This window comes from Euprymna scolopes, chromosome 45 (genome assembly GCF_053919585.1).
Source record: "Euprymna scolopes isolate OS-2025 chromosome 45, ASM5391958v1, whole genome shotgun sequence".
Lineage (NCBI taxonomy): Eukaryota > Metazoa > Mollusca > Cephalopoda > Sepiida > Sepiolidae > Euprymna > Euprymna scolopes.
In genome coordinates, this window is record NC_136526.1 from 28121854 (window position 1) to 28148880 (window position 27027).

At 34.2% G+C, this 27027-nt stretch overlaps 1 protein-coding gene across 1 annotated transcript; it reads left to right on the forward strand.

Annotated features, from left to right (window-relative positions):
- Positions 1-7285: 7285 nt before the first annotated feature.
- On the forward strand, positions 7286-14863 carry LOC145269307 (uncharacterized). Its single transcript, XM_080125009.1, has 2 exons — positions 7286-7443; positions 12802-14863. Exon 2 carries the CDS (start codon positions 13433-13435, stop codon positions 14393-14395), a length of 963 nt encoding a protein of 320 aa, XP_079981135.1. The 5' UTR covers positions 7286-7443; positions 12802-13432; the 3' UTR covers positions 14396-14863.
- The last annotated feature ends 12164 nt before the right edge of the window (positions 14864-27027 follow it).

The following is a 27027-nucleotide window of genomic DNA, read 5'->3' on the forward strand; positions in this document are numbered from 1 at the left end:
TTTGAGTGGTGTAAGAGATTCAAGGAAAGCAAGGAGTCTGTGAGGGATGGTGAGAGGTGTGAAAGGATTTTAAAAAAGTCAGAACACCAGAGTTGATGGGTTAAATAAAGAATTTCATGGATAATGACCGCTGCCCTGCGTCTATCGTGACAATAAGTTTGATGTCAGCGTAGGACCTGTACACACAATTATTGCTGAGGAACTTGAGATGCCAAAGATTTGCATTAAGATTGTTTAGAGAATATGAAAAAAAAGATGTCATCGTGATAGCAGGGAAATGGTCGAGCTGATCAATTTAGATCCTGCACTTCATCATCATGAGTATCAATGGTGATGAACTGCGATGAAAGCTGCATCTGCTGCGATGACGAAGAGACAAAAAGACGGAGTTCCCAGTGGAAACATGCTGACTTTCTCAGACCCCAGAAGATCAGAAGAGCAAATTTACCCAGAAACTTATGATGATCCTTTTTTTTTGACAGCACAGAGGAATTATCTGCATGCACTGGGTTCCCATTGGACAGACAGTCAACAAAGAATGTTGAGGTTTTTAGGGAGTTCAGGAAAAGATTTCATCAGAAGAGGTCAGCACCCCTTCAAAGCAGGTCAGTGGCATTTCCCAAAGACCATGCACCAGTCCACAACTTCATCCTTATCATATTTGACCAAGATGGGCATCAAGACCGTCCTCACTTTCCTTATAGTCCAGACTTTGCTCGCTGTGATTTTTGGTTATTCTCTAAGCTCAAGGAAAACCTTAGAAGCGGCCATTATAAGACAATTGAGGAGCTGGCAGAGACTGTGACATGGTTCATTGATATGCTCGCACATGGAACCTTATAGAAGTTGGTGGAATGATACAACATAGGCATTGCAGCCAGAGGAGATTACTTTGCAGGAGACTAGAGTTTCATGTGTGTACTATCAATAAAAGTGACCATACAAAAAGTCTGCAAACTTATTGGAATCTCCTTATATATATATATATATATATATATTGGACTCTCACATATATATATATATATATATATATATATATATATATATGATTCCAATAAGTTCGCATATATATATATATATATATATATATATATATATATATATATATTGGACTCTCACATATATATATATAAGCACTATAGAAATGAGACAAGGCAAATAAACAACTTTATTTGTTAGTGCTGTTAGTAGGTTGAAGTGTTCTTGTGTGAAGATAGAATTAATATGATGCCGGCTTGTTGAAGAAGAGAACAGTTCAGTTTCGTTAACACATGTTTACAGCTAGTAGTCATTGAGACGGAGGAAGCCGATTAAAAGAGAAAGAAAGGGAAAAGGTATTCAGTGTGTTGACGTGTTGTCGTGGGAGCGTGCGTCCGATAGTAGAAACAGGACAAAAAGTGTGTGTGTGTGTCTAGATCTATTAATGAGAGCAGTTCTTTAGAATGACAAAGAATGTTCGTTTGGATACAGCACGTGGAAATAAATGTGAGTTTGAAGAGAGCCATAGCTAGCTCGTAATACTCACATTCAATCGGAAGCCAAAGCCCCAGGCAAAGTTTGCTCCCAGGCAGGGTCAGGTTCAAAGAGGGTCAATGGTATCAGATTTCGCCTTAGATATACTCTGTCACGTGATAGTGAGCTGGCTTGTGATTGGACAAGCCAGAGAGAAATTTATTTCAAATTTCAAAGTCGTGAGAAGTAGTCTCTGCCTGTGATGTAGCGGGTGTCGGCTGCTACAGCACATATGTCAAGAGTGTGAGTTCCATTATAGAAACGTTTATTTAATTTTAATAAATAAAATTTAATTTTAATAAATAAAATTTTAATAATAAATAAATAAAGCAAATAAAATATGCATCAGGTGCGCTTGAAAGCCAAATCCCAACGCAATATTAGGAAAATAAACAAATATTTTCTTACTTAAAAATATTTCAGAGTGAAACTCCGTCTTCAGTATGATGATTTCTTTCTTTTTTTTCTTCTTTCTTGCCATGTTTTGAAGTTGGAGAAAGAAAATCTGTTTGTGATCTCACGTATCTAACGCCACGTTCCAACATTTCAAACTACAACCGCTGAGAGACGATGCACAGATCTTACAAACAGACTTTTCTTTCCCCAATTTTACAACACGGCAGGAAAGAAGAAGAAAAAAAAGAAAGAAAACAACATACTGAGGATGGAGTTTGACTCCAAAATATATTTAAATTATAAATTTCAAGCAAGCAAAATACTTCTTTATTTTCCTAATATTGTGTTGTGATTTGGCTTTCAAGCGCACCTGATGTATATTTTATTTATAAGCATATACATACATATATATATATATATCGAAATAAAGACGAAACATTGATGAACACATAATACGGTTTGTTCCTTTTTATTTTCTCTATTTTGTCGGAATACTATTTCCATTATTTTCATCATATATATATATATATATATATACACACATGTACATATATATATTTACATACATACATATGTATATACACGCATATATATATACATATATACATGTACATGATGATGATTGCAACGTCTTGTCAGACGAGTGCCACTCCCTTAGATACTGAAAGTTCATGAGCTCGAAAAAAGACATATAGTCCTGCCAGCGAATTCACATGCTCAAGCAGACATGACACTAAAGACGGTCATTGTTATACATACATATATATACACTCACACACATATATACATTCGTGCATACAAAATACACAATGCGCACACATACATGTACATACACACACACATGCAAACATAAACAAGACGGTCATTGGTATACATACATATAAATGTATACATGCATACATACATACATACATACATACATACATACATGTCTATAAGCATACGCTCATATATACCCATATACATACACAATGCATAATACACAAACATACATATACATACCCACATTCATACATGCACATATACATACATATACATCCACATGTACAAATACATACACACATATACTTACACATACATATACGTACACATATGCACATATATATACATACACTTACCTACATATACATACATATCCATATATATGCATTAATACACATACACACATACATGCACACATACAAATACATATACATACACACCTGCATACATACACATACATGCATATACACACATACATGCATACAAACATTTATAAATGTATATATGTACACACACAAACATATATACACATAGACACATATACACACATATACACATAGATATAAATACATATAAACTCACATGTACATATATAAATATATATAAACATACACACACACATACATACATACATAGATATATATAATGTTGGCAGGATAGTTGTTACATGCATCCAGCATTACAGGCGTACACACGTCACAGCTTTTTTATCGCCACAGGACTTTTTTTCTTTTTTTTTTTATAATAGACAAATACCTGAGGGAGTATCTATACAAAGATGGTGTTACAGAGTTTTAGCTTTGTACGACAGCTAAATCTCTCTCTCGGTTCAAAATGTTGACATCCAGCAACAAGCAAGAGCAAGATAGCCAGCAACAAGTCAAACTGCAGACCAGCTTAATGCGGATACTGGTCTCCCGCTTTGTTGTTTTTTTTCTTTTTTTTTAAATAAAAAAAAAATTTGGTTGAGACAAACACTTTTGGAATAGTAACTGACGATGATATAAACAAATTCACACATTTTTTCACAAATAAACTCAGCGACGAATAGTCAAAATGTAAACAGTCCAACGGGCATAAATTAAAGACGCTTATTTATTTATTTTTTTGTGTATATACATATGTATATACACATGTATATATATATATATACATGTATATACATATGTATATACACACATATATATACATATATACATGTACATACACACACACATATATATATATATATAATTATTTACTATAATGATTATTAATATATATATATATGACATTTGAATAACATTGGGTGTAGTGCCCTTATTAATTGTTGAGGGTTTGCTTTTTTTTATAGTTTAACTATATATTATTAGACTATTAAAAAGAATATTATTAAACTGATCCCCATCTGGCATCAATTAACATGAATGACTCTCGTCTTGGGGAGGCCTCAAGTTTTGACAGGCTTCTGGGCTTGACCTTTACTCCTGATCTTAAATGGAATACGTACATCAAATCTGTTGCCAAGGCCGCTGGATAAATGGTCGGATCCTTCTATCGATCCAGTAGATATCTCACTGCTGATGCAATTCTCTATCTATATAAGAGCCAGATACGTCCAAGGATGGAATACTGTTGCCACATATGGGCAGGAGCTGCTAGAAAAGACTTGTCCTGCCTTGATAGAGTTCAAAATAGACTTCGTGGCCTGGTGGGAGATGTCCTTTTCTCTTCGCTGCAACCTCTATCTCACAGAAGAGATGTTGCGAGTTTGTCTCTGCTTTATCATTATTTTCATGGAAAGTGTTCGACTGAGCTTCAATCTATGGTCCCCCCTCGCCAAACTTTCACAAGAAACACTAGACTAGCTGAAAACATTGTGCCTAAACTGTGGTGTAAATGAAGAAAAAAGAAACAAGAACGACCGACCGCATTTTTGTGTGGCTTACCTCGTGTTCATAATGAAGAAGAAAGAAACAAAAATGGCTGCCCTGTTTCTTTATATGCCTACAGGGTGACCACGAGGTATGCAAATGAGATGCTCCTGATTGGAGATAAAAGAGGAGTGATTTGGGGAAGGAGGGCATTCTGAAGTTAGATTGCGAGCAGAGAAGTTGTATCTGTAGAAGAGAAAAGTCGGATTCGGGGAGAGAAAAGCTAAAGTTGCAGAAATTCGTTTTGGAGTGGAGAGAAAACGCGTCAAGTGGTAACCAGAAAGTGAAAGTTCGGACAGCAGTGTCACGCAAGCGACAAGCTATTTTGGCAGCAGGGGAAGAAGTCAAAGAGTCACACGAAATGCACCACTTTGGTCGAGAACGAACGTTATTCCTAGCCAGAGAGGTTTATCCGGAGACCACCAAGGAGGAGGTTAGGGAGGTGGTGGAGAACTGTTGAGAGTGCCAATCAATTGACCCTGGACCGTCCAGACACGAAGCAGGAGAGCTACACATTGCGGAGGACTGGAAGCGATTGGCCATTGATGTGACACACTATCGCCACAAATTGTATCTGTCGATGGTCGACTGTGGACCGGGAAGGTTTGCCATCTGGAGAGAGATCAGGGCAGAAGCTGCATGGGCGATCGGAGGGGTCATCGAGGAGATATTTTTGGAGAGAGGGCCGGTTGAGGAACTCTTAATGGACAATGGCCCCGCTTTCCGATCAGAAGCCTTTAAAGGGGTGTGCGATAAGTGGGGAGTAAGGCAATTTTTCAGAGCAGCGTATCGGCCGAGTGGCAACGGAATAGTGGAGAGGAATCATCGCACCATTAAAGCCGCTGCGGAAAAAAGCAACGTATCACCCATAGAGGCGGTGTTTTGGTATAACATCTCGCCGAAGACCAAACAAGATGAGACAACTGTGCCTCATAGGGCCGTTTTCACATATAAGTGGCGGCATCCGTGCAACAAAACAGCAGGAATTGAGAGTGAAGAAGCCACTATCAAAGTAGGTGAAGAGGTGTGGGTGAAACCCCCCAATGCACAGTGTACCACTCGTTGGAAAAGAGGGGTCGTAACAGGATTGCAGTCGAAGAACAATGTGATGGTGAATGGCGTTCCCCGGCATATCTTAGACCTGCGTCGTGTGACGTTGCCGGTATGCAGTGAGGGCAGTGAAGAAAAGGAAATCGAGGGCCACCGTGAAGCAAATGATGCTGCTCGACCTGACTTAGGCCCGCGTTGTAGTGAACCTGAAAACGTTAACCCCCGAGAAGTTGTTTTTTCTTAGCCACGCCGCAGATATGCCGATTTCAGATCGACAATCAGGAGCATCTCATTTGCATACCTCGTGGTCACCCTGTAGACATAGATTCCATGATCAAAGCTTCTTTCTTAGAACTGCACGCCTGTGGAATTGTCTTCTGTTTTCCTGCTTTCCAGCTGTCTATAATATGGTTGTCTTCAAGTCTAACGTGAACAAGTTTCTGATGAGCCGTTCCACTTAAGTTAACAAATTTACCGAACTTCCATTACTATTGGTTACTATATTGTCCTTTTGACTACTCTACACTCTTTAACCCTTATCCTTGAGTGGCCTATCGGCATTGATAAGTGGTGACGCCTATGTAAAAAAATATATATATATATATATATATATATATATATATATATATATAAATTGCAAACCCTCAACAATTAATAATGGCACTGCACCCAGTGTTATTCAAATGTTTTATAAAATTATGTGCTTATATTGGAAAGTGATGTACTGCCGTTAGCATATTAAGCGATGCTCTTTGTGTAAACAAATCGAGCTTAGGCATTTGGACGATGTCAAAATATTGTTAATTCACTACCCACATAGCAGCAGCTGAATAGCGAGCAGTGTTGACTGTCGTTTGAGCTGTCAAGTTTCGATCCTGACTTGAGTTAGTTACTTATCTAGCTGCACTGATAAGCTGTGATACAGTGAAACAGTACTGTATGTGGATGAAAACATATTAAAATAATATCCTGCTGTTTTTATTGTGCACTATCAATGATCTCGTTATATTTGTTGGTTTAACTTTTGGATATATTTAACTTGGAATATATATATATATCTTCCTTCAGTCTTGACAGACTATGAATACCCACTGTAAGGGTGGCTGCACATGGAATTTTTGTGGCAAGAGTTGCGCAGTCTTCAACCAGACTTCTCATGAGTTGGTGTTAAATATCAGTGGCAAATGGAAGTTCAAGATGATTGGAAACGCTGAGATAAGCGGAGAGAACATACAGCACTTGTTATTCCCATATGGTCAGCTATCTGGAACTGGCCAGGCTCAACGTTGTTTGACTTTGATGAGAACAGGTGTGTCACCATGATTATGTATTATATATTGATACACAAATGCGCACATATATATGATGAGAATAATGGAAATAGTATTCCAGCAAGACAGAGGGATAAAAAAAGAAGCAAATAAAGTTATATGTCCACCAACATTTCATCTTTAATATATTCATCTAGAAGTCTCACAATAAAGACGAAACGTTGATGGACATATAACTTGCTTTGTTTCTTTTTATCTCTCTCCATTATATATATATATATATATATATATATATATATCCACACAAACACACACACACACACATAAAAGGGCAGTTAATTCATATCAATTATCTCCCTTGATTACTTTATGCAGAGTTACCACCCTTGTCAGAGTTTTTATTTTTTTAACAAATGAATATATTTTCTCTTGATGGTGGAATTTATATTTAACATTTTTATTGTGATTAACACCTGATTGTTTTTATTAAGTTTCTTTTTTTGCATACAAAACGAATATGGCAATAGAAATACATAAAGGTAAGTTGAATCACTAAAGAAATTGTTTTTCATTTTATTATTATTTTCAGGTTAAGAAAAGAAAAAAAAACTCGTTTTCGATGTTTAAATTTGATGCAATCTATTGATAAGAAAGAATTCAACTTAATTTATTTTTTCCCTTAATTCTCGGAATTTTGCCCATTAAGGTAAACTGTGTTCACTGAATGAGAGTTTATCAAAAAAGTAATGAAATACATTGATATACTGTTTTGTTTATTTTTTTTTTTTTAAAGATAGTTTGCTTATTTTGCAGGACGAAAAAGTTGCAAAAAAAAAAAAAATATGTAATAAAAAAATGTTACCAATGGCAAGATAAGTAACTCTTCTTCCTGGAAAAATAACTTCGGTACTTATGCACTTATGTTACAGTACTGAAATATAGGTGCGGGCAAAATGAATGCCGATGCTCTATAAGTGTATAAACATTTTGACCTCCCTCCCTTTACTTAAAAATTCACCAAAAAATCAGGAAATTAACAAATTTTAATGAAATTTTCAGTATTTATCAAATAATGATCGCGGAATATAATGAACTAATTATGTTTATTTAAATCTTAGTGGAAATGTATTATTTTATTCAAACAAAAAATACCTTTACTAAAGTTATAGTTTTCAGTAGTAAATAAAAAACGCAAGAATTTATTTTTGCTTTTTTTTTTATATAAATAAAGCATCGTAATTTTTAACAATAATAATAATAATAAAAAACTTTTACAGGAACATTACGAAAAAAGACCCTAAAGGCCGTATTAATGAATTCAATATAACTCAAAGAAAAATGAATTTCTCGAACTACCGATATTGCCATTGAATTAAGCATTGTTTATTTAATATTTTCACACAAAAATTATAATAGCAAAAATATTTCTACTTTTTTTTTTTTAATTACAGATTTCACATAATTTTTTTATGCAAGATTTTAATTTCCTTGCTCGCAAGAATGTGAAACTTTCGGCGTAACATAATTTTTATATAATCTCAGACAATAAAAAAAATAATAATAATTTAAAAACAGGAACATAAAAAAATAATTAAATTAAAAAATGAAAAAAAAAATTGATACAAACGTTCAGAATAGGAATGTACGGATGCACGTCTAGGGGGAAAAAAAGAAAAGAAATCTGACACCCCTACTTCTTTTTACTATCATGACTTCATTTTGAAATAGCGTTTTGATTGGCTGAAATTTTCGGCCTCCTTATAATCGTGTTTACATTTTTTTTTTAGTTTGTTGCGTTTTTGGCGAACAGTAAATTACTTGATTTTTGAGAACTAATTAAGTTTTTTTTGTACAAATAAGGTGTTTTTTTTTTTAAATTCAATATGTTAGGACTTTACTAATTATCTTTGAAATAGACCCAGAAAACTAATATTTATCTTTTAAAGGATTTTTACAATGACTTTAATTTCAAAATTTACCTGAATTGGTTAGCTCGCCATGAAACCATTTTTCATAACTTTTTTTTTTTTCACGTGTACAAATATTTTTTTTTCCTTTAGGAAATTAACTTTAGTCTCTAATCTTTCAAATACAATCAAAAAAATAGTCGGAAACCTACAAAAAAAATTATGATAAATTGTTTTTCAAAACTAGGTCCCTCTATTTTTGCCCGCCCATTTTTGCTGATACCTATAAAATAATGATATTATTTAGTAAGCCATTCTTAACATGGGGAGGCTGTACTTATGCCTAACAATTTAATTTAAAAAAAAGAGGTGCTTGTGCACTGTTTAACTTGTGCTTTTTAATAATATTTTCAAGTTAAATTCAAGTTTTCTGATATCTTTTTTTTTCTTAAATTGTTAGGTGACAGTACAGCCTTCCCTCCCATGTTAAGAATGGCTTTCTAAATAATATTATTTCAGTTTTAAACAATTGTCTTTTTTCAGAACGTTGAATACAAGATGGGAAAAAGAGCAAATTCGCACAATTTTCTTAATTCAAGCTAGACTAAAAAGCTGCTGAAACAGCATTTAATATCAACGAAGTGTTTGGCCTAGGAACAGTATTGAATGCACAGCACAATGGTGGTTTAAGAAATTTCATGGCAGCAACAAGAGTCTTGAAGAAGATGAGCATAGTGTTCATCATCATCATCATCGGATGCTGACAACGATCGATTAAGAGCCTTAGTTGAAGCCAATTAATGCACAACTGCTCGAGAATTTGCTTCTGAATCATTTTTCCAACAAGTTGAGAGCGATTAGAAAGACAAAAAACTTGATAAATGGCTGCCTCACGAATTGAACAACTAAAAGAAATGCTGTTATGAAGTGTCGTCTTCTTTTACGTAACAAGAACGACCCGTTTCTCAGTAGAGTGGTGAATTGTAATGAAAAGTGGGTTCTTTAAGACAACCGGCAATGCTCATTTCAGTGGTTAGATGCCAACAAAGCTCCACAAGACTTTCTGAAGCCAGAGTTGCATAAAAAGAAGATCATGCTGACTCATCCGTTACAGTTTTTTGCATGCAAAACCATTACGGCAAAGCAGTACTGTCAACAAATGGATGAAATGCATCAGAAACTTCGACAACAACATCCAGCATTAGTCAACAGAAAAGACCCAATTCTCCTCCATGACAATGCCTGATGACATGTTTCTAAACTAATCCTACAGAATGAATTGGGCTTCGAAACTCTGCCTCATCCACCATACTCTCCAGACCTCTCACCTACCGACTATCACTTTTTCAAGCATCTCAACAACTTTCCTCATGAGAACTGCTTCAAAAACTTAAGTGATATCAAAAACACCTTCAGCAACTTCATCGCCACCAGAATACAAGATTTTTACGTTACTGGCATAAATACACTTGTTTTACATTGGCACAAGTGTGTTGATTCAGATGTTGCTTTTTTCAATCAGTAAATTTTTGTTTGAGCTCAAATAACTTCATCTAAATTTAAAAGTTAAAACCTGTAAGAATTTTCTTGTCTTTCTGATATATGTAACCTTATTTTACTTATTCCTATGATAGAACTACTTATTACTAATATGACAGGTTTTTGCATTAAAAATTGTTCTATGAAGTTGATGCCTCTAAAAATCTGCTTCAAAATTGGAACAGTGAATTGGCTGACAATTTCGAAGTTGCATTCATTTAATTAAATCTCTTTTTCTTTCAAACAAAAAAAAAATTTAAGTAAAGAGAATACATATAACACCAGACGCGTTTATTCTATTGAGGTTAACAAAGCCATATTTTGTTGAGTTGGTAATTTTTACGTAAGTTGTCTCCATGTGACATTCTCTCACATGAGTAGCTAATTTTTAAGCATTGCAAGTGGGATATGGTCAGTTTTACCCAAAATATTTAGTACAAAATATTTTGTACTAAATATTTTGTACAAAATATTTAGTACAAAATATTTAGTACAAAATATTTTGTACAAAATATTTAGTACAAAATATTTTGTACAAAATATTTAGTACAAAATATTTTGTACAAAATATTTTGTACAAAATATTTTGTACTAAATATTTAGTACAAAATATTTTGTACTAAATATTTAGTACAAAATATTTTGTACTAAATATTTTGTACTAAATATTTAGTACAAAATATTTTGTACAAAATATTTTGTACAAAATATTTTGTACAAAATATTTTGTACAAAATATTTTGTACAAGCTTTAAAATTGTTGCTGACTCGAATGTAAAAACCATGTGAGCACTTGAATAATGTGCATAGATTATTTTCTGCACAAAATTTGTTTATGAAAAATTGACACCTTAAACATTTCAGAATTGCAAGCAGAAATGTTTTTTATTTCACTTACAATTACATTTTCATTGACTCGGTACATGTAGCAATTCAATTTAATTTTAATGTCAATATTTTCTTACAAGGTGTTGTGGTGGCAACCACTTATTTGCATATGCGAATAACATAACACTATAAATGGCAAGCCTAGGTTGGCCTTGGTGTGTCTTACTCAAATGCCACCAGAAGTGACGCCGAAGAGCGTACATGTCCTCCCACCAAGACTCTCTGACTCGACACCGTCATTTGTACATATTGTAAATATACCTTTTTCTTTAATACACTTATTATTGCGTTATCTTGTTGTTTGCGTCTTCATTGTATTTCCTTACTAATTATTGTTCAACCTTGCAACCACAACACAAGGTATGACACCGGATGTGGGGTTGAATGATTACTTAAAGTTAACACAACATTGCCTCCACAAATTGCTTGTTAGAAATCAGCATTGCCTTCTTCATAATCTTTGAAGAGAAAAAAGAAAAAGGGCACAGTTTTTTTTGGTCCTTTTTTTCTCATTTTTTCTCAAGTTCGATTATTTATGACAAATTCGACATTTTATCAACTTGGGATGAACTACTGCAAGTATGATTTATTCTAAAGGAGAAATAAATCTTTAGTTCACTCACTATTTTCAATCAATTATAAGGAAATCATTTTAGAAAATAGATCACAGTGCATTTAATAGGTTATATATCTATATAATTATAAAACTCAAATGACCTTGTAACGATGTATATAACCCACTTTCTGGTTTACAACATCCTGTTGCACATGCGCGCATGACCTGTGCATTGAAATATTAACGTTATTATTTCAAAATTATTTAAGATGGAAAGAGTGGGGTTTAAAATAACTTAAACGTAATACAGAAATGAATGATGTAAAAAAAAGCAGACAGTATTAACAATTGTTTATTTGGATAATTTAAACACGGAAAAAAACAAAAAAACAATTGGGATGCTGAAATATTAACGTTATTATTTTGAAATTATTATTTAACATGGGAAGAGTGGGATTTAAAATAAACAAAAAACAAAAGAACAATTGGGACGCTGAAATATTAGCATTATTATTTCAAAATTATTATTTAACATGGGAAGAGTGGGGTTTCAAATAACTTACAGAAATGAACGATGTAAAAAAAAAAAGCAGATATATCAAAATTTGAATTTAACTATAATAAGTATTATGGTATCTGTTCAGTGCACATTTACCTATAAGTATGGTGAACCACTTATAATTCAGTAACTGTAAATTTTTTACAAAAATAATCAATTATAATAAACAGAACGACTCATAGAAATCTATCTATATTCTTTTTTCATTTTAATATACTTTCATAGAAATGTTTCTGTTATGTCAAAAAAAACTATTTTCTTTACATCACAAGTGTCACGCTCATACATAAATTCCATAGCTAATATAACATACTGACCCAACGGGTCATGGGTAGTCTAGTAAAAACTAAAGAGAACACAAATAAAGTCATTATTATGTAAAAACCAACAAAAAAGACGTTTATTTTCTTAAAACATATCTTTTACTCATATCATTTTATATTTACAGATTCTCCAGCAACAAATAGGAATTTTGATCGGTTACTGATTTTGAATGACCTGGATATCTGGAAATATTGATCCATGTTAATTATATGTTTTGGAAATATTGATCCACTTTAATTGGATGTTTGGAAATATTGATCCATGTTAATTATATGTTTTGGAAATATTGATCCATGTTAATTATATGTTTTGGAAATATTGATCCATGTTAATTTCATATATAATCAAATATAGTCCTTAAACGTTATAATATTGCAATGAAAAAAGGAAATTGAATTAACACCAAATTTTGTGAAAGAATATAAGAAATAGAATAACATTTTTACTGAAAACGTTTTAAAACAAACTCGTATATAATCAAATATAGATATAATCACTTTCAATTTCATATACAGATTACTTGATAATTTCAATTTTATTTCTTGGTCTGAAAATCTCTATTACTTAAACATCTGATGAGTCCCTGATTGTACTTTTGTGCTGACAAAGACGGAGTGTGAAAGCTGAGTAATAGGTAGAGTCTACCTGCTACTTAAGCAATTTAGGTTTGCAAACTGGAAAATTTGTCACTAGCTGAAGGAGGATTGTCGACAAGAACTAAGGTCCGAATTGAAACCAAAAATCAATACTATAAAATGTCTGTTTCTTCACTTAACTGTGACACAAAAAAAGAAGATGGACAAAAAAGAAATGCTGACAAGAAGCAATTCCCCTGTGAAGTGTGTGGCTCATCTTTCACACGCAAATCGCATTTGTTAATTCATGTTCGAACACATACGGGTGAGCGTCCATATTCGTGTGAAATTTGCGAATCTTCATTTCGTCAGAAATCAAATTTGTTGCGACACGTTCAAACACATAACGGAGCAAAGCCATTTCCATGCAAACTTTGCGATTCAACTTTTTCGCGGAAATCGCATTTGTTGGCGCATGTGCAGTCGCATAATGGTGGTGTGCGTCCATATTCATGCGACGAATGTTGTGCGTCTTTCTTTGAGAAATCACATTTATTGCGGCACCGGCAGACACACAGTGGAGAAAAACCGTTTTCTTGCGAAGTGTGTGGCTCTAATTTTTCCCGCAAATCCAATATGTTGGACCACGCTCGGATTCATACAGAAGATCGGCCATATTCGTGCGAAGTTTGTGATGCTACTTTTCGTCGCAAATCCAATTTGTTGCGACACCTGCAGATGCACAGTGGCGAGAAGCCGTTTCTCTGCGACATCTGCAATTCTTCATTCTCGCGGAAATCGCATTTATTAATCCACACGCGAATCCATACTGGCGATCGTCCATATTCGTGCGAAGTTTGTCCATCGACGTTCGTTGATAAATCAAATTTACTCAAACATGTCCAAACACACACAGGGGAGAGGCCATTTAAATGTGAAATTTGTGATTTTTCGTTCACTCAAAAATCGCATTTGTTACGACATTTCCAAACACATACAGGGAAGAAGCCATATTCTTGCCAAGAATGTGACTCTTCGTTTCGGCAGAAATCACAACTCTTGACACATATGCAAACACATTGGCCAGTGTTTGCCCCAGGAGGGGCGACGCTGCATGTCTTTGATCAAACTGAACAAAAATGAAAAACACAATCCATGTTATTCTGAATGAATCAGATTTTTAGGTCGCATTATACTGCACAAGCATGAGGGTATTTACATTTTTGTGAGTGATTTGTGTTTCTTGAAAACCAATCAGATGTATTAAGTAAAAGCTGATGCGATTCATGGGTGAAAATCAACATTCAAAGTAGAGATGACATACGGAGAGACTTTTGGAAAAAGGAGGGTGTGCCTTTCTCTTCAACCAAACTGAACAAAACTAAAAAGAAAAGATAGAATTCATGTTCTTTTGAAGAAATCTAATGTATTGAAGCACTTTCATCTACAAAGATAATATTAGAATCTCTGAACATAAAACCTAAAAAGCCGTTTATTAATAACATTCATCTGAAGAACAGTAAAAGCATCCTCAAATGTTTTTAATACTAACGCTCTCTAAATAATGCAATCAAATGGCTGAATCACCATTAAAAATCATGTGCTCTTCAATCAATGTTCTGTATTATTTAATAAACAATCTTTAAGAAAAAATGCTGCATACAAACGTGTATATACAGACTGACCCCAATCGTCATAAATTGTCTATAAGTAAATTAATATGTAAACTTTAAATTGTTATATAATAAATTTCCGATGAAGCCACCCAATTCATAGTTTATGTATAACAATTGATTTACTTATAAACAATTTATAGTTTATGTATAACAATTGATTATATAACAATTCATAGTTTATGTATAACAATTGATTTACTTATAAACAATTTATAGTTTATGTATAACAATTGATTTACTTATAAACAATTTATAGTTTATGTATAACAATTGATTTACTTATAAACAATTCATAGTTTATGTATAACAATTGATTATATAACAATTCATAGTTTATGTATAACAATTGATTTACTTATAAACAATTTATAGTTTATGTATAACAATTGATTTACTTATAAACAATTTATAGTTTATGTATAACAATTGATTTACTTATAAACAATTCATAGTTTATGTATAACAATTGATTTACTTATAAACAATTTATAGTTTATGTATAACAATTGATTTACTTATAAACAATTTATAGTTTATGTATAACAATTGATTTACTTATAAACAATTTACAACAAATGATTTGGTCCAAACTTATGCATCACCCTGTATATATATATATATATATATATATATATATATATATATATATATATATATATATATATATAATCATTTATAACAACATTAAATTCCTCCAAAATATGCAAAACTCATCATTCAGAACAAAGCAAGTTTATTGAAATATAAAACCATATGGTCACTGTTTGATAGCATCATTCACCCCAATGTTGCCATGGTCTTCTTCTTCATTTTCTTGTCTGACTATGTTGTTGTACCTGACATTGCCGGCTGCTGAGGAGGATGTGCACGAGTTCACAAGTATAAAACACACAAACACATTCTGCAAATATCAGAAATCACATTTGTTAATGGATATGCAGTGTTTATACCAGAAGAGCCAATCGTTTTTTCTTACACAAAAAACTGAACAAAATAAATTTTAAAAAAGCTGAACAAAATAAATTTTTAAAAAACTGAACAAAAATAAATTTTAAAAAAACTGAACAAAAATAAATTTTAAAAAAACTGAACAAATGTAAATTAAAAAAAAAATGAACAAAAATAAATTAAAAAAAAACTGAACAAAAATAAATTTAAAAAAACTGAACAAAAATAAATTTAAAAAAAAACGAACAAAAATATATTTAAAAAAAACTGAACAAAAATATATTTAAAAAAAACTGAACAAAAATAAATAAAAAAAAACTGAACAAAAATAAATTAAAAAAAAACTGAACAAAAATAAATTTAAACTGAACAAAAATAAATTTAAAAAACTGAACAAAAATAAATAAAAAAAACTGAACAAAAATAAATAAAAAAAACTGAACAAAAATAAATTAAAAAAAAACTGAACAAAAATAAATTAAAAAAAAACTGAACAAAAAAAATGAAAGCTTTAGTAATCTGCTCTTGACTGACTTCTAATTGTTTTTCAGAAACACAAAATTAATTAAAACATGATTTAAATTAATTAAAACATGATTTAAATTAATTAAAACATGATTTAAATTAATTAGACATGATTTAAATTAATTAAAACATGATTTAAATTAATTAAAACATGATTTAAATAAATTAAAACATGATTGGATTTAAATTAATTAAAACATGATTTAAATTAATTAAAACATGATTTAAATTAATTAAAACATGATTGGATTTAAATTAATTAAAACATGATGGGATTTAAATTAATTAAAACATGATTTAAATTAATTAAAACATGATGGGATTTAAATTAATTAAAACATGATTTAAATTAATTAAAACATGATTTAAATTAATTAAAACATGATTTAAATAAATTAAAACATGATGGGATTTAAATTAATTAAAACATGATGGGATTTAAATTAATTAAAACATGATTGGATTTAAATTAATTAAAACATGATGGGATTTAAATTAATTGAAACATGATGGGATTTAAATTAATTGAAACATGATGGGATTTAAATTAATTAAAACATGATGAGATTTAAATTAATTAAAAGTTGTGACAGAGTTGCTTTTTCCATTGAATGTATATTCTTGAAAGGTCTACATACAACAAATACCTGTTCAATTTGAAGAACATTTTATGGTGCTTTGTTGTGGAGTTTATTGTATCTGTTTTTATTTGCCTCTAGTAAATCAGTTTAATTCAGCACTCATCAAGACGTGTAAGCATTTGTATTTTAATAAAAATATATATTTAATATAAGAGCAAGCTTTTGCTGTTGTGTTTTCCTTCTTCATTTAAAACTTATTCAAATAAATCTTTGCAATAAAATAAATCTGAGAAAAACAGTTTTATTTATCCGTATTTCGTTTGCATATAAATGAAAATCTTTATTACTGCATTGAGTTTGCATTAATCACCTGCACTTTGATTTGGTGCATACCTATTCAGTGCATTACAGTTGTATGAATTGAGGGAGACAACTCTTAAAATTCATATAAAATCTTTTGTGGAAAAATCGACACTTTGTCATTTAATACCAAAACACATTACATTGTCTACAATTAATGGAACACAAGTTGCTACCTTGATCCAGGTGAACATGCATATTTTGCAAACAAGGCCAATATCTCATAAGTTACTTTATCCATCACTGTATCAATTGGTATATATTGAATCGGTTAGCTCCAAACTGGATACAAGAAATTTATTGTGCAACTTTTCTTTATTTTGTCACTATCAACTTAAAATAATGTAAGAAATAGGATTGAGATGGGGACACAATTATAAATTTATATACAATCTCAGCATAATTGCAAGTTCAACAATCTTGCAATTTGAAGACCAAATTTGGGCATTGTTTATCGGTTGAAGTAAAAAGCATCTCATCAAACAAGCGATGTCACGAAATAGAATCCTTTACGTAGAACGCACAACAAATGCATTGTTTCTAAGAAGAAAGTGTAATCCTCACTTGCGCTTTTTCTTGTTTCCCTGATCCTTTGTCGATGTACGTGGAGGTTTTATCACATTAGTGGGCCCAATTACTGATTTGTACTTTTTTTTTTACACAGGCATCACCACATTATCAAGGCCAAGAGGCCACTCGAGGATAAAGATTAAAGAGTGTACAGTACAAATTGGACAATATAGTAATCAATTCGGTAAATTTGTTAACTTATATGAAACGGCTCATCAAGAACTTGTTTACGTTAGACTTGAAGACAACCATATTGTAGTCAGCCGGAAAGCAGGAAAACGGAAGACAATTCCACAGGCATGCAGTTCTAAGAAAGAAGCTTTTTTCATGGAATCTATGTTTAGGTTGAGACACAGATAAAGAGTGGGGGGGATCATTGATAGTGTTTTCAGCTAGACGAGTGTTTCTTGTGAAAGTTTGCGAGGGGGGACCATAGGCTGAAGCTCAGTCGAACACTTTCCATGAAAATAACGATACATCAGAGACAAACTTGCAACATCTCTTCTGTGAGATAGAGGTTCCAGGGAAGAGAAAAGGACATCTCCTACGAGGCTACGAAGTCTATTTTGAACTTTATCAAGACAGGACAAATCCTTTCTAGCAGCTCCTGCCCAAATGTGGCAACAGTATTCCATCCTTGGACATATCTGGCTTTTATAAAGATAGAGAATTGCATCAGCAGTGAAATATCTACTGGATCAATAGAAAGATACCACCATTTTTCCAGCGGCCTTGGCAACAGATTTGATGTATGTGTTCCATTTAAGATCAGGAGCAACAGTCAAGCCCAGAAGCTTGTTAAAACTTGAGGCCTCCTAAAGACGAGAGCCATTCATTTCAATTGATGCCAGATGGGGATCAGAGTGTTGATGATGTAAAGAGAGAAGCTTGGTTTTAGATGCATTAAAAGTAAGCAGCCACTCCTTTCCCCATTGTACCACATGCTCAAGATCAGAGGAGAGAGAATCGGAGAGAACTTGGTCGTTTACTGTCTTAGATGTGCTACCATAAATGGTAGTGTCATCACCATAAATGTCTACAAATGATGTAAGGATGTGATTTGGAAGATCATTGATGTAGATCAGGAAAAGAGTTGGGCCCTGGATGGATCCCTGAGGGACTCCAGCATTAATACTGTGGGCTTCTAGTTTTTGGCCCTCAACTACTACTCTTATGAACCTATCAGAAAGAAATGATTTAATAATTGAGAAGACATTTCCAGCTATACCATAGCTAGAGATCTTGTGAAGTAAACCTTTATGCCATACCCTATCAATTGCCCTAGAAAGGTTGCCTCCGTCGAGAGATTTGCTAATCCTATGAGATATAACTGTAAGCACATCTGCTGTACATCTAACAGAACGGAAACCATATTGAGTGTCACTAAGAAGGTTATTTTTGTTGAGATAGTTGATTACTTCTCTATTTAACACAGATTCCAGCAACTTACTCATGACGCACAGGAGACTTATTGGCCTATACTGAGAGGGAGATGAGCGATCACCTGCATTCTTAAATACAGGGCATACTGATGAGATTTTCCAGGGTGATGGGAAGCTATTCTCCTTAAGAGAACGTTTAAACAGTTTTGTAAGTATGGGCGCTAGTTCTGGTTGAAGTTTTTGAGTACTATAATTGGAATACCGTCAGGGCTTGTTGCTTTACTGGAATCAAGGTTTTTGATTAGCTTGGCAACATCACATACAGATATATGCATATCACATAGCGTATTTTCTGATACAGGAGGAAATATTGGGGGTTGGCGGCCTTGGTCGCAAAGCATAGAATTAGCTGCAAAGTTCTTGGCAAAGAGTTTGGCTTTGTCTGATGCTGACGAGATTACCTCAGGTCCATTGATAATAATTGGGATAGAGCACATGCTTCTGTTCGGGATTCTGTTTTTTTTTTTTACATGGGGGTCACCACTTATCAAGGCCCGAAGGCCACTCAGGGATAAGGGTTATTGCGTATACAGTAATCAATGTATTGTAGTAATCATTAGTATTGGGGGTTTTGATATAGTGTCTTACTTAATGGGGCGGTTTGTCAGGAGTTTGTTTATGAGACATCCAAGTTGTAATCAAGTGGGAAACAGGCAAGCGGCAGGGAGTTCCACTGGCGTGCAGTTCTAAGAAAGAAGCTTTGCTCATGGAATCTACGTTTGGATTTAGGCACAGATAAAGAGTGGGGAAAATTATTGGCAGTAGTTTCAGCCAGACGGGTGTTTCTCGTGAAAGATTGGCGAGGGGGGACGAGAGATTGGAGCTTAGACGAGTACGTTCCATGAAAATAACGATAAAACAAAGACAGGCTCGCAACGTCTCTTCTGTGGGAGAGAGGCTGCAGGGAAGAGAAAAGGGCACCCCCCACCAAACCACAAAGTCTATTTTGTACTCTGTCAAGGTAGGATAGGCTGTTTTTAGCAGCTCCTGCCCAGATGTGGCAGCATTACTCCTTCCTTGGACGTACTTGGCTTTTATACAGATAGAGAATTGCATCAATAGTGAGACATCTTCTGGAGCGGTAGAAGGATCCTAGCATTTTCCCAGCGTTTCTGGCAACAGATTTGATGTACATTCCATTTCAGATCAGGAGTAAAGGTCAAACCCAGAAGCTTGTTAAAACATGGAGCCTCCTCAAGACGAGAGCAATCCATTTCAATTGATGCCAGATGGGGATCAGAGCATTGATGATGTAAAGTTAGAAGCTTGGTTTTGGATGCATTAAAAGTGACCAGCCACCTCTTCCCCATTGTACCATGCGCTCAAGATCAGAGGAAAGAGAATTAGAGAGAACTTTGTCATTTACGGCCTTTGATGTGTTGCCATAGATGGTAGTGTCATCAGCATAGATGTCAACGAATGATTTAAGTATGTGTTTTGGGAGATCATTGATGTAGATCAGAAAGAGAGTAGGCCCAGGATGGACCCCTGAGGGACTCCAGCATTAATACTGCAAGCCTCTGATTTCTGCCCATCAACCACTAGTCTTATGAACCTACCGGAGAGAAATGATTTAATGATTGAGAAAACATTTCCAGTAATACCCTAGCTGGAAATCTTGTGAAGTAGGCCTTTATGCCATACCTTATCAAAGGCTTTCGATATGGCAAGAGCAATTGCCCTGGAAAGGAAACCTTTGTCAAGAGATTCACTAATTCTGTGTGATATAAGTGTTAGCACATCTGCTGTAGATCTTGCAGAGCGGAAACCATATTGCATGTCACTAAGAAGGTTGTTTCTGTTGAGGTGGTTGACTACTTCTTTATTTAATATGGATTCCAACAACTTACTCATGACACACAGGAGACTTATTGGTCTGTACTGAGAGGGAGATTACTTTTCACCTGAATTCTTAAATACAGGGCATACTGATGAGGTTTTCCAGGGCGTTCGAAAGCACTTCTCTTTAAGGCAATGCTTAAACAGTTTTGTAATATGGGCGCAAGTTCTGGTTGGAGCTTTTTCAGCACTATAACTGGAATGCCATCAGGGCCAGTTGCTTTACTGGAATCAAGGTTCTTGATTAGCTTGGCGACTTCATGCACAGATATTTGTATGTTGCATAGCGTGTTGTCTGTTATAGGATGAAATACAGGGAGTTGATAGTCATTGTCGCATAGGGTAGAATTAGCTGCAAAGTTCTTGGCAAATAGTCTGGCCTTGTCTGATGCTGACGAGATGACCTCTGGTCCATTGATGATAGTTGGGATAGAACGCACACTTCTGTTCAAGATCCTGTTTGCTATTTGCCAGAACTGGTGGGAACCAAGCCGCTGCTCAGCTACTTTGGATTTAATAGACTGAGCATATAGCTTTCTTGCATGTTTTATTACTCTTTTACAGTGGTTGCTGGCAGTCCTGAAAGCAGCTTTAGTCTCAGTACATCTATTACGTTGGTAGCTATGGAAAGAGTGATTTCTGTGCGCGATGAGAACCATGGCTGGCTGTTAGGTTTTTGTTGGAATTTTTTGGTATCGATATACAGTATTGTGGAGAGGTACGTCTGAAGATTTATTACATTTCATTTTTATCTTAACTGATACAACGGAGTGGTCAGAGGATCCCAGAGGAGATAGAACGGAACATGAACACAGCTCAGGGGAAAACAGAAAAAAAAGGAACACAGCGGGAAGTTGTGAGGAAAAGGTGTAGAAGGCTTGCATATTGACCGGTTGTATCGGGCACATGGGTGGGTTCGTGAACAATCTGAGTGAGGTCATAGGCAATGGCAAAATCATGACAAAACCTCCCCTCGTCATCGGTTTTATTTGAGCGGGTCAGTCATTCCAAATTATGGACATTGAAGTCACCGCAAATGTGAATCTTAGCCGATGGATGAACAGACAGGATGTGGTCAATTTTCTCAGATATACTCTTAAAGATAGTAACCCCACTGTTGTGGGTGCGATAGAGGGCAAATATAAATGCAGTGGTGTAAGCTAGTTCAACCCGGAAGCACATATAAGGTAAATTAGGGTCTTCTCTGAAGATATCCCTATCACATGGAAAGCCATCTTTGATGTAGGCACATACTCCATGCCCATGGCGATCTTGGGGGTCAGATTTAGAGGTTAAGTTGGAGTATCCTTTAATTATGAATTCGTCTAGAGAAGTGGTTGGCCCTATGCCAGTTTCACTTAGAAAGAATATGTCCGGTTTCGTCTCCTGTAATGTGTTTCAATCTTTGGAAGGTTGGATTGTAGACCCCTGATGTTGGAGAAGGAGACCTGGGTGTAGGGGTTTACATTGGAGGATGGGGTTCTAGGTTTATTCATGTTTCGTTTTTGGAGATTTGTCATGATTGTTAAGGTTTTGGGGTTTGTGGAGCAGGTCGGTATTCTTGGTTGGAGCAGGACAGAGAGGGAAAATAAGAGAGAAAAAAGACAAGAAATTTTTTTGTTTTGTGGCACATGATAAGGTAAAATCGTAACAATTACCCACTAGTATGGCATCAAGAGGCCCTACCAGAAACTACTGTATGCTCCAGAATCCATTCACCAAATGGCAATACAGCAGCCACGGTAGTTTGCACCTGCTGAGGACAACCTCCTTAGTGGTTAATCCAAGGTTAGAGTCCCTGACTATCAGGCAGGTAACATCAGCCCAGATGAAACGTTTACCTCCAGCACCCTTACTAGTGACATGACCACAAGGATAGACATAGAAACAGAAATTTTCCGATATCTCAGGCTACTCTTTACAAAGTACTACCGACCTGGAAAGCAGCTTTTTCTTCACCCTTTGTCAGAAAAATCATTCATTGGAAATGAGGACTGAAGGACAAAAAAAGAGAAGCGAGAGTTACTGGAGCTGCCGATAACACATCCACATGTATTATCTACTCTCCATTGGGGGAAAAAATAAATAAATAAATAAGTAAATATATAAAATAAAATAAATAAAAGAAAAAGTGAGAAGGACTTATTAATATCTACTTTATAAGTCCGTTGCCCCATTCCTGGCTTAGGATAGTACTTGAAGATAGTCTCCCCCTCCCATGTTAATGCATGGATACTTTTTACCTTTATCTAGGTCGAGCTGGGATGTTAAACCGTTCCAGCTCCACCCCATAATAAATATGCTATAATGGAACTTTTATCAAATTGAAAAAGTCTGGTTATTTTTAACTCGTTTAAAAAGCTGGTTAAGAAGTAATACCCTTAGGGTTATGTATTAACTAGAAGTAATGCATACTTTAGAAAAAAAAAGCCGCATGTTTTTGAGTTCAGATAATATGCAATAATTTGGGAAATGTTCAATTTCATGGGAGACTTTTTTTTCCTCGTTTTAAATATAAGAAAAAGTATTGGTTAATAATAGTATTTTTGACAAAAAATGATTTAGGAGAAGATAAGAAAACAAGACAAATATTCAGGATTAAAGTCAAACCTGTGATAAGGAAAAAGAGAAAAAATAAAAAATTTGCCAAAACTGGTGGGAACCAAGCCGCTGCTCAGCTACTTTGGACTTGACGGACTGAGCATACAACTCTCTTGTGTTCTTAATTACTTTCTTACAATAGTTGCTGGCAGTCCTGAAAGCGGCTTTAGTTTCCATACATCTATTACGTTGGAAGCAGTGGAAAAAGTGATTTCTGTGCGCAATGGCAGCAGCACATTCTGGAGAGAACCATGGCTGGCTGTTAGGTTTTTGCTGGAACTTTTTCGAGGGTATGAAACGGTCTATACCTACAATTAATCATTTCGTCAGGTCTGATGCTATAGAGGACACATCCTTTCTAAACATGGAATACAGAGGTAGAGCCGATATAAATGTACGGAAGCTATCCCAATCAGCCTTAGTGTATCGATATACTGTACAATGGAGAGGTACGTCTGGGGACTTATTGCATTTCATTTTTATGTTAATTGATATAACAGAGTGGTCGGAAGATCCAAGAGGAGACGGAACAGAAACTGAACATAGTTCAGGGCAAGTTGTGCGAAAAAGGTCTGGTAGACTCGCATACTAGCCATCATTGTCGAGCACACGGGTGGGTTCATGAACAATTGCTTATAGTAATGGAAAAATCATGACAGAACCTTCCCTCATCATAGGTCTTGTTTGAGTGGGCCAACTATTCCACGTTGTGAACAGTGAAGTCTTCACATACGTGAATGTTAGCTGAAGGATAAGCAGATAGGACTTGGTCAATTTTCTCAGATATGCTTTTAAAAATAGTAACTCTGCTGTTGTGGGAGCGATAGAGAGTAAATATAAATGCAGTAATGTGAGCTAATGTAACCCGGAAGCACATATAGGGTAAGTTAGGATCTTCTCTGGAGATGTCCCTACCACATGGAAAGCCATCTTTAATATAGGCACATATTCCATGCCCATGGCGATCTTGGGGGTCAGATTTAGAAGTTAAGTTAGAGTATCCTTTAATTGCGAACTCTTCTAGGGAAATAGCTTGTCCAATGCCAGTTTCACTTAACAATAAAAGGTCTGGTTTAGTCTCCTGTAATTGGGTTTCAACCTCTGGAAGGTTAGAATGTAGACCCCTGATGTTGGAGAAGGAGACATGGTAGTAGGGGTCTACGTTGGAAGTTGAAGAACCAGGTTTAATCGTGTATTTTTTCTTGAAACTTGTCATGATGGAATTTTGGAATTTGTGGACTAGGTCGTCAGATTTGCTTAGAGCAGGACAGAGAGTGAAACTAAGAGAGAAAAAGAAACGAAGAATTTTTTTTTGTAGAACATGATAAGGTAAAGCCGTAACAATTACCCACTAATATGGCATCGAGAGGCCTCACCAGAAGCATGTTGCCCTTTAATGATTTTTTTGCTTTAAAATTTATCAAAAGCGAAAATGTTCACATTCCAGTGAATAATAAAAAAAATATATGTTTCATTGAATAAAATAAAATATGCATCAGGTGCGCTTGAAAGTTAAATTACATCGCAATATTATGAAAATAAACAAATATTTTACTTGTTTGAAATTTATAATTTAAATATATTTCAGAGTCAAACTCCATCCTCAGTATTTTGTACATCTTATTTTTCTTTTTTTCTTCTTCTTCTTTCTTGCCATGTTGTAATGTTGGAAAAAAAAATCAGTAAAGATCTGCGGTTGTATTTTGAAATGCCAGAATGATATACAAAATACTGAGGATGGAGTTTGACTCTGAAATATTTTTAAATTATAAATTTCAAACAAGTAAAATATTTGTTTGTTTTCATAATATTACATTGTAATTTTGCTTCAAGTGCACCTTTACTTATTTAAAAACTAAATCAATGCTTTTATAACGGAACTCACACCCCATACATTTCATTGACTTTTTTTTGTCAAAAACTAAATAAACTGTCATAAGAAGTGCTACATTTTTAGTAAAAAAAATGTAATTAATTAAAGTTTTTGTTCAAAATCGAGAGAGAATAGGAGTTTGTTTGTTTTTTTTTATTTTCATCAATTTTGTTGTCGTCTGCGCTCAGTCAAAAAATAATCACAACGAGAGAGGATGTGAAGAGATATATAGAGAGTGGACAAAAGAAGAAAAGAAAGAGAACGCTGGCAGGCTGTATAGAGAGGGGGAGGTGAAAAAATATATATGGAGAGAGGGGGCGTTTTAACCTGCGTACTTACGAACGACAAAAAAACAGAGTCTGCACTTCGCTACCGAGTGAAGCAGTCGTCAGCGGCGATACTGCGAGCAGTTGTAATATTAGCAGTAATATAGCATTGCAGTTGATAAAGCCGAGGACGGCGCGCTTAATAAACATTGGAAAGGAGTCCACTTGATGTATTTGGAATAAGTTTTTGCAAAAGGAAGCCGGATAAGACGGAAAAGAATTCGATGAATATTGAAAATGCGTCCACTTAAGATATTTTGGAGACAGTTTTTCGGAAGGAAATCGGATAAAAAGAAGAAAGAAGTAAAGACGCTAAGACAGTGAGTGAAACAAAATCTCTCTCTCTCTCTCTCTCTCTCTCTCTCTCTCTCTCTCTCTCTTACTCTCTTTTTGTTTTGAACTGAGCAGACGACAATGATCAGTACGAAAATGTCGTATTTGGGTCTGGCATATATTTAACTTGAATATTCTCTCTCGATAAAGACAATTTATTTTCTTTCATGCATTACATTTTAAACAATCAAAACAATTGCATTTTTTTTTTTTTACATATTTTTTTTTTTTTACATATTTTTTTTTTTTACATATTTTTTTTTTTTTACATATTTTTTTTTTTTTTTTACATTTTTTTTTTTTTTTTTACATATTTTTTTTTTTTTACATATTTTTTTTTTTTTTTACATTTTTTTTTTTTTTTTTACATATTTTTTTTTTTTTTTTGGTGTTGTTATAAATAAATAATTCATAATTCCCATCAGCCTTGTGTTTGTTATTTCGATTTCGGTTGTGGTTTTCTGTCTTGTGTTTTACCGTTGTCTCTGAAGAATTTGGATAATCCCTTCCCGTATTTATTTTTTTTAATCCTGAGAAAAATTATAGTTTTTTTTATTATTGTTGCGATCCTATCTCTACAGTCCCCAGTGGAGATAGCCAAGTCGTAACAGAAGAAACATGTGATTTTTAGGGTTCAATTTTTAAACTAATTATTATGATCTATAAATGTTAGTTTTACTGGTAGGTCAGTTCTGTATTAG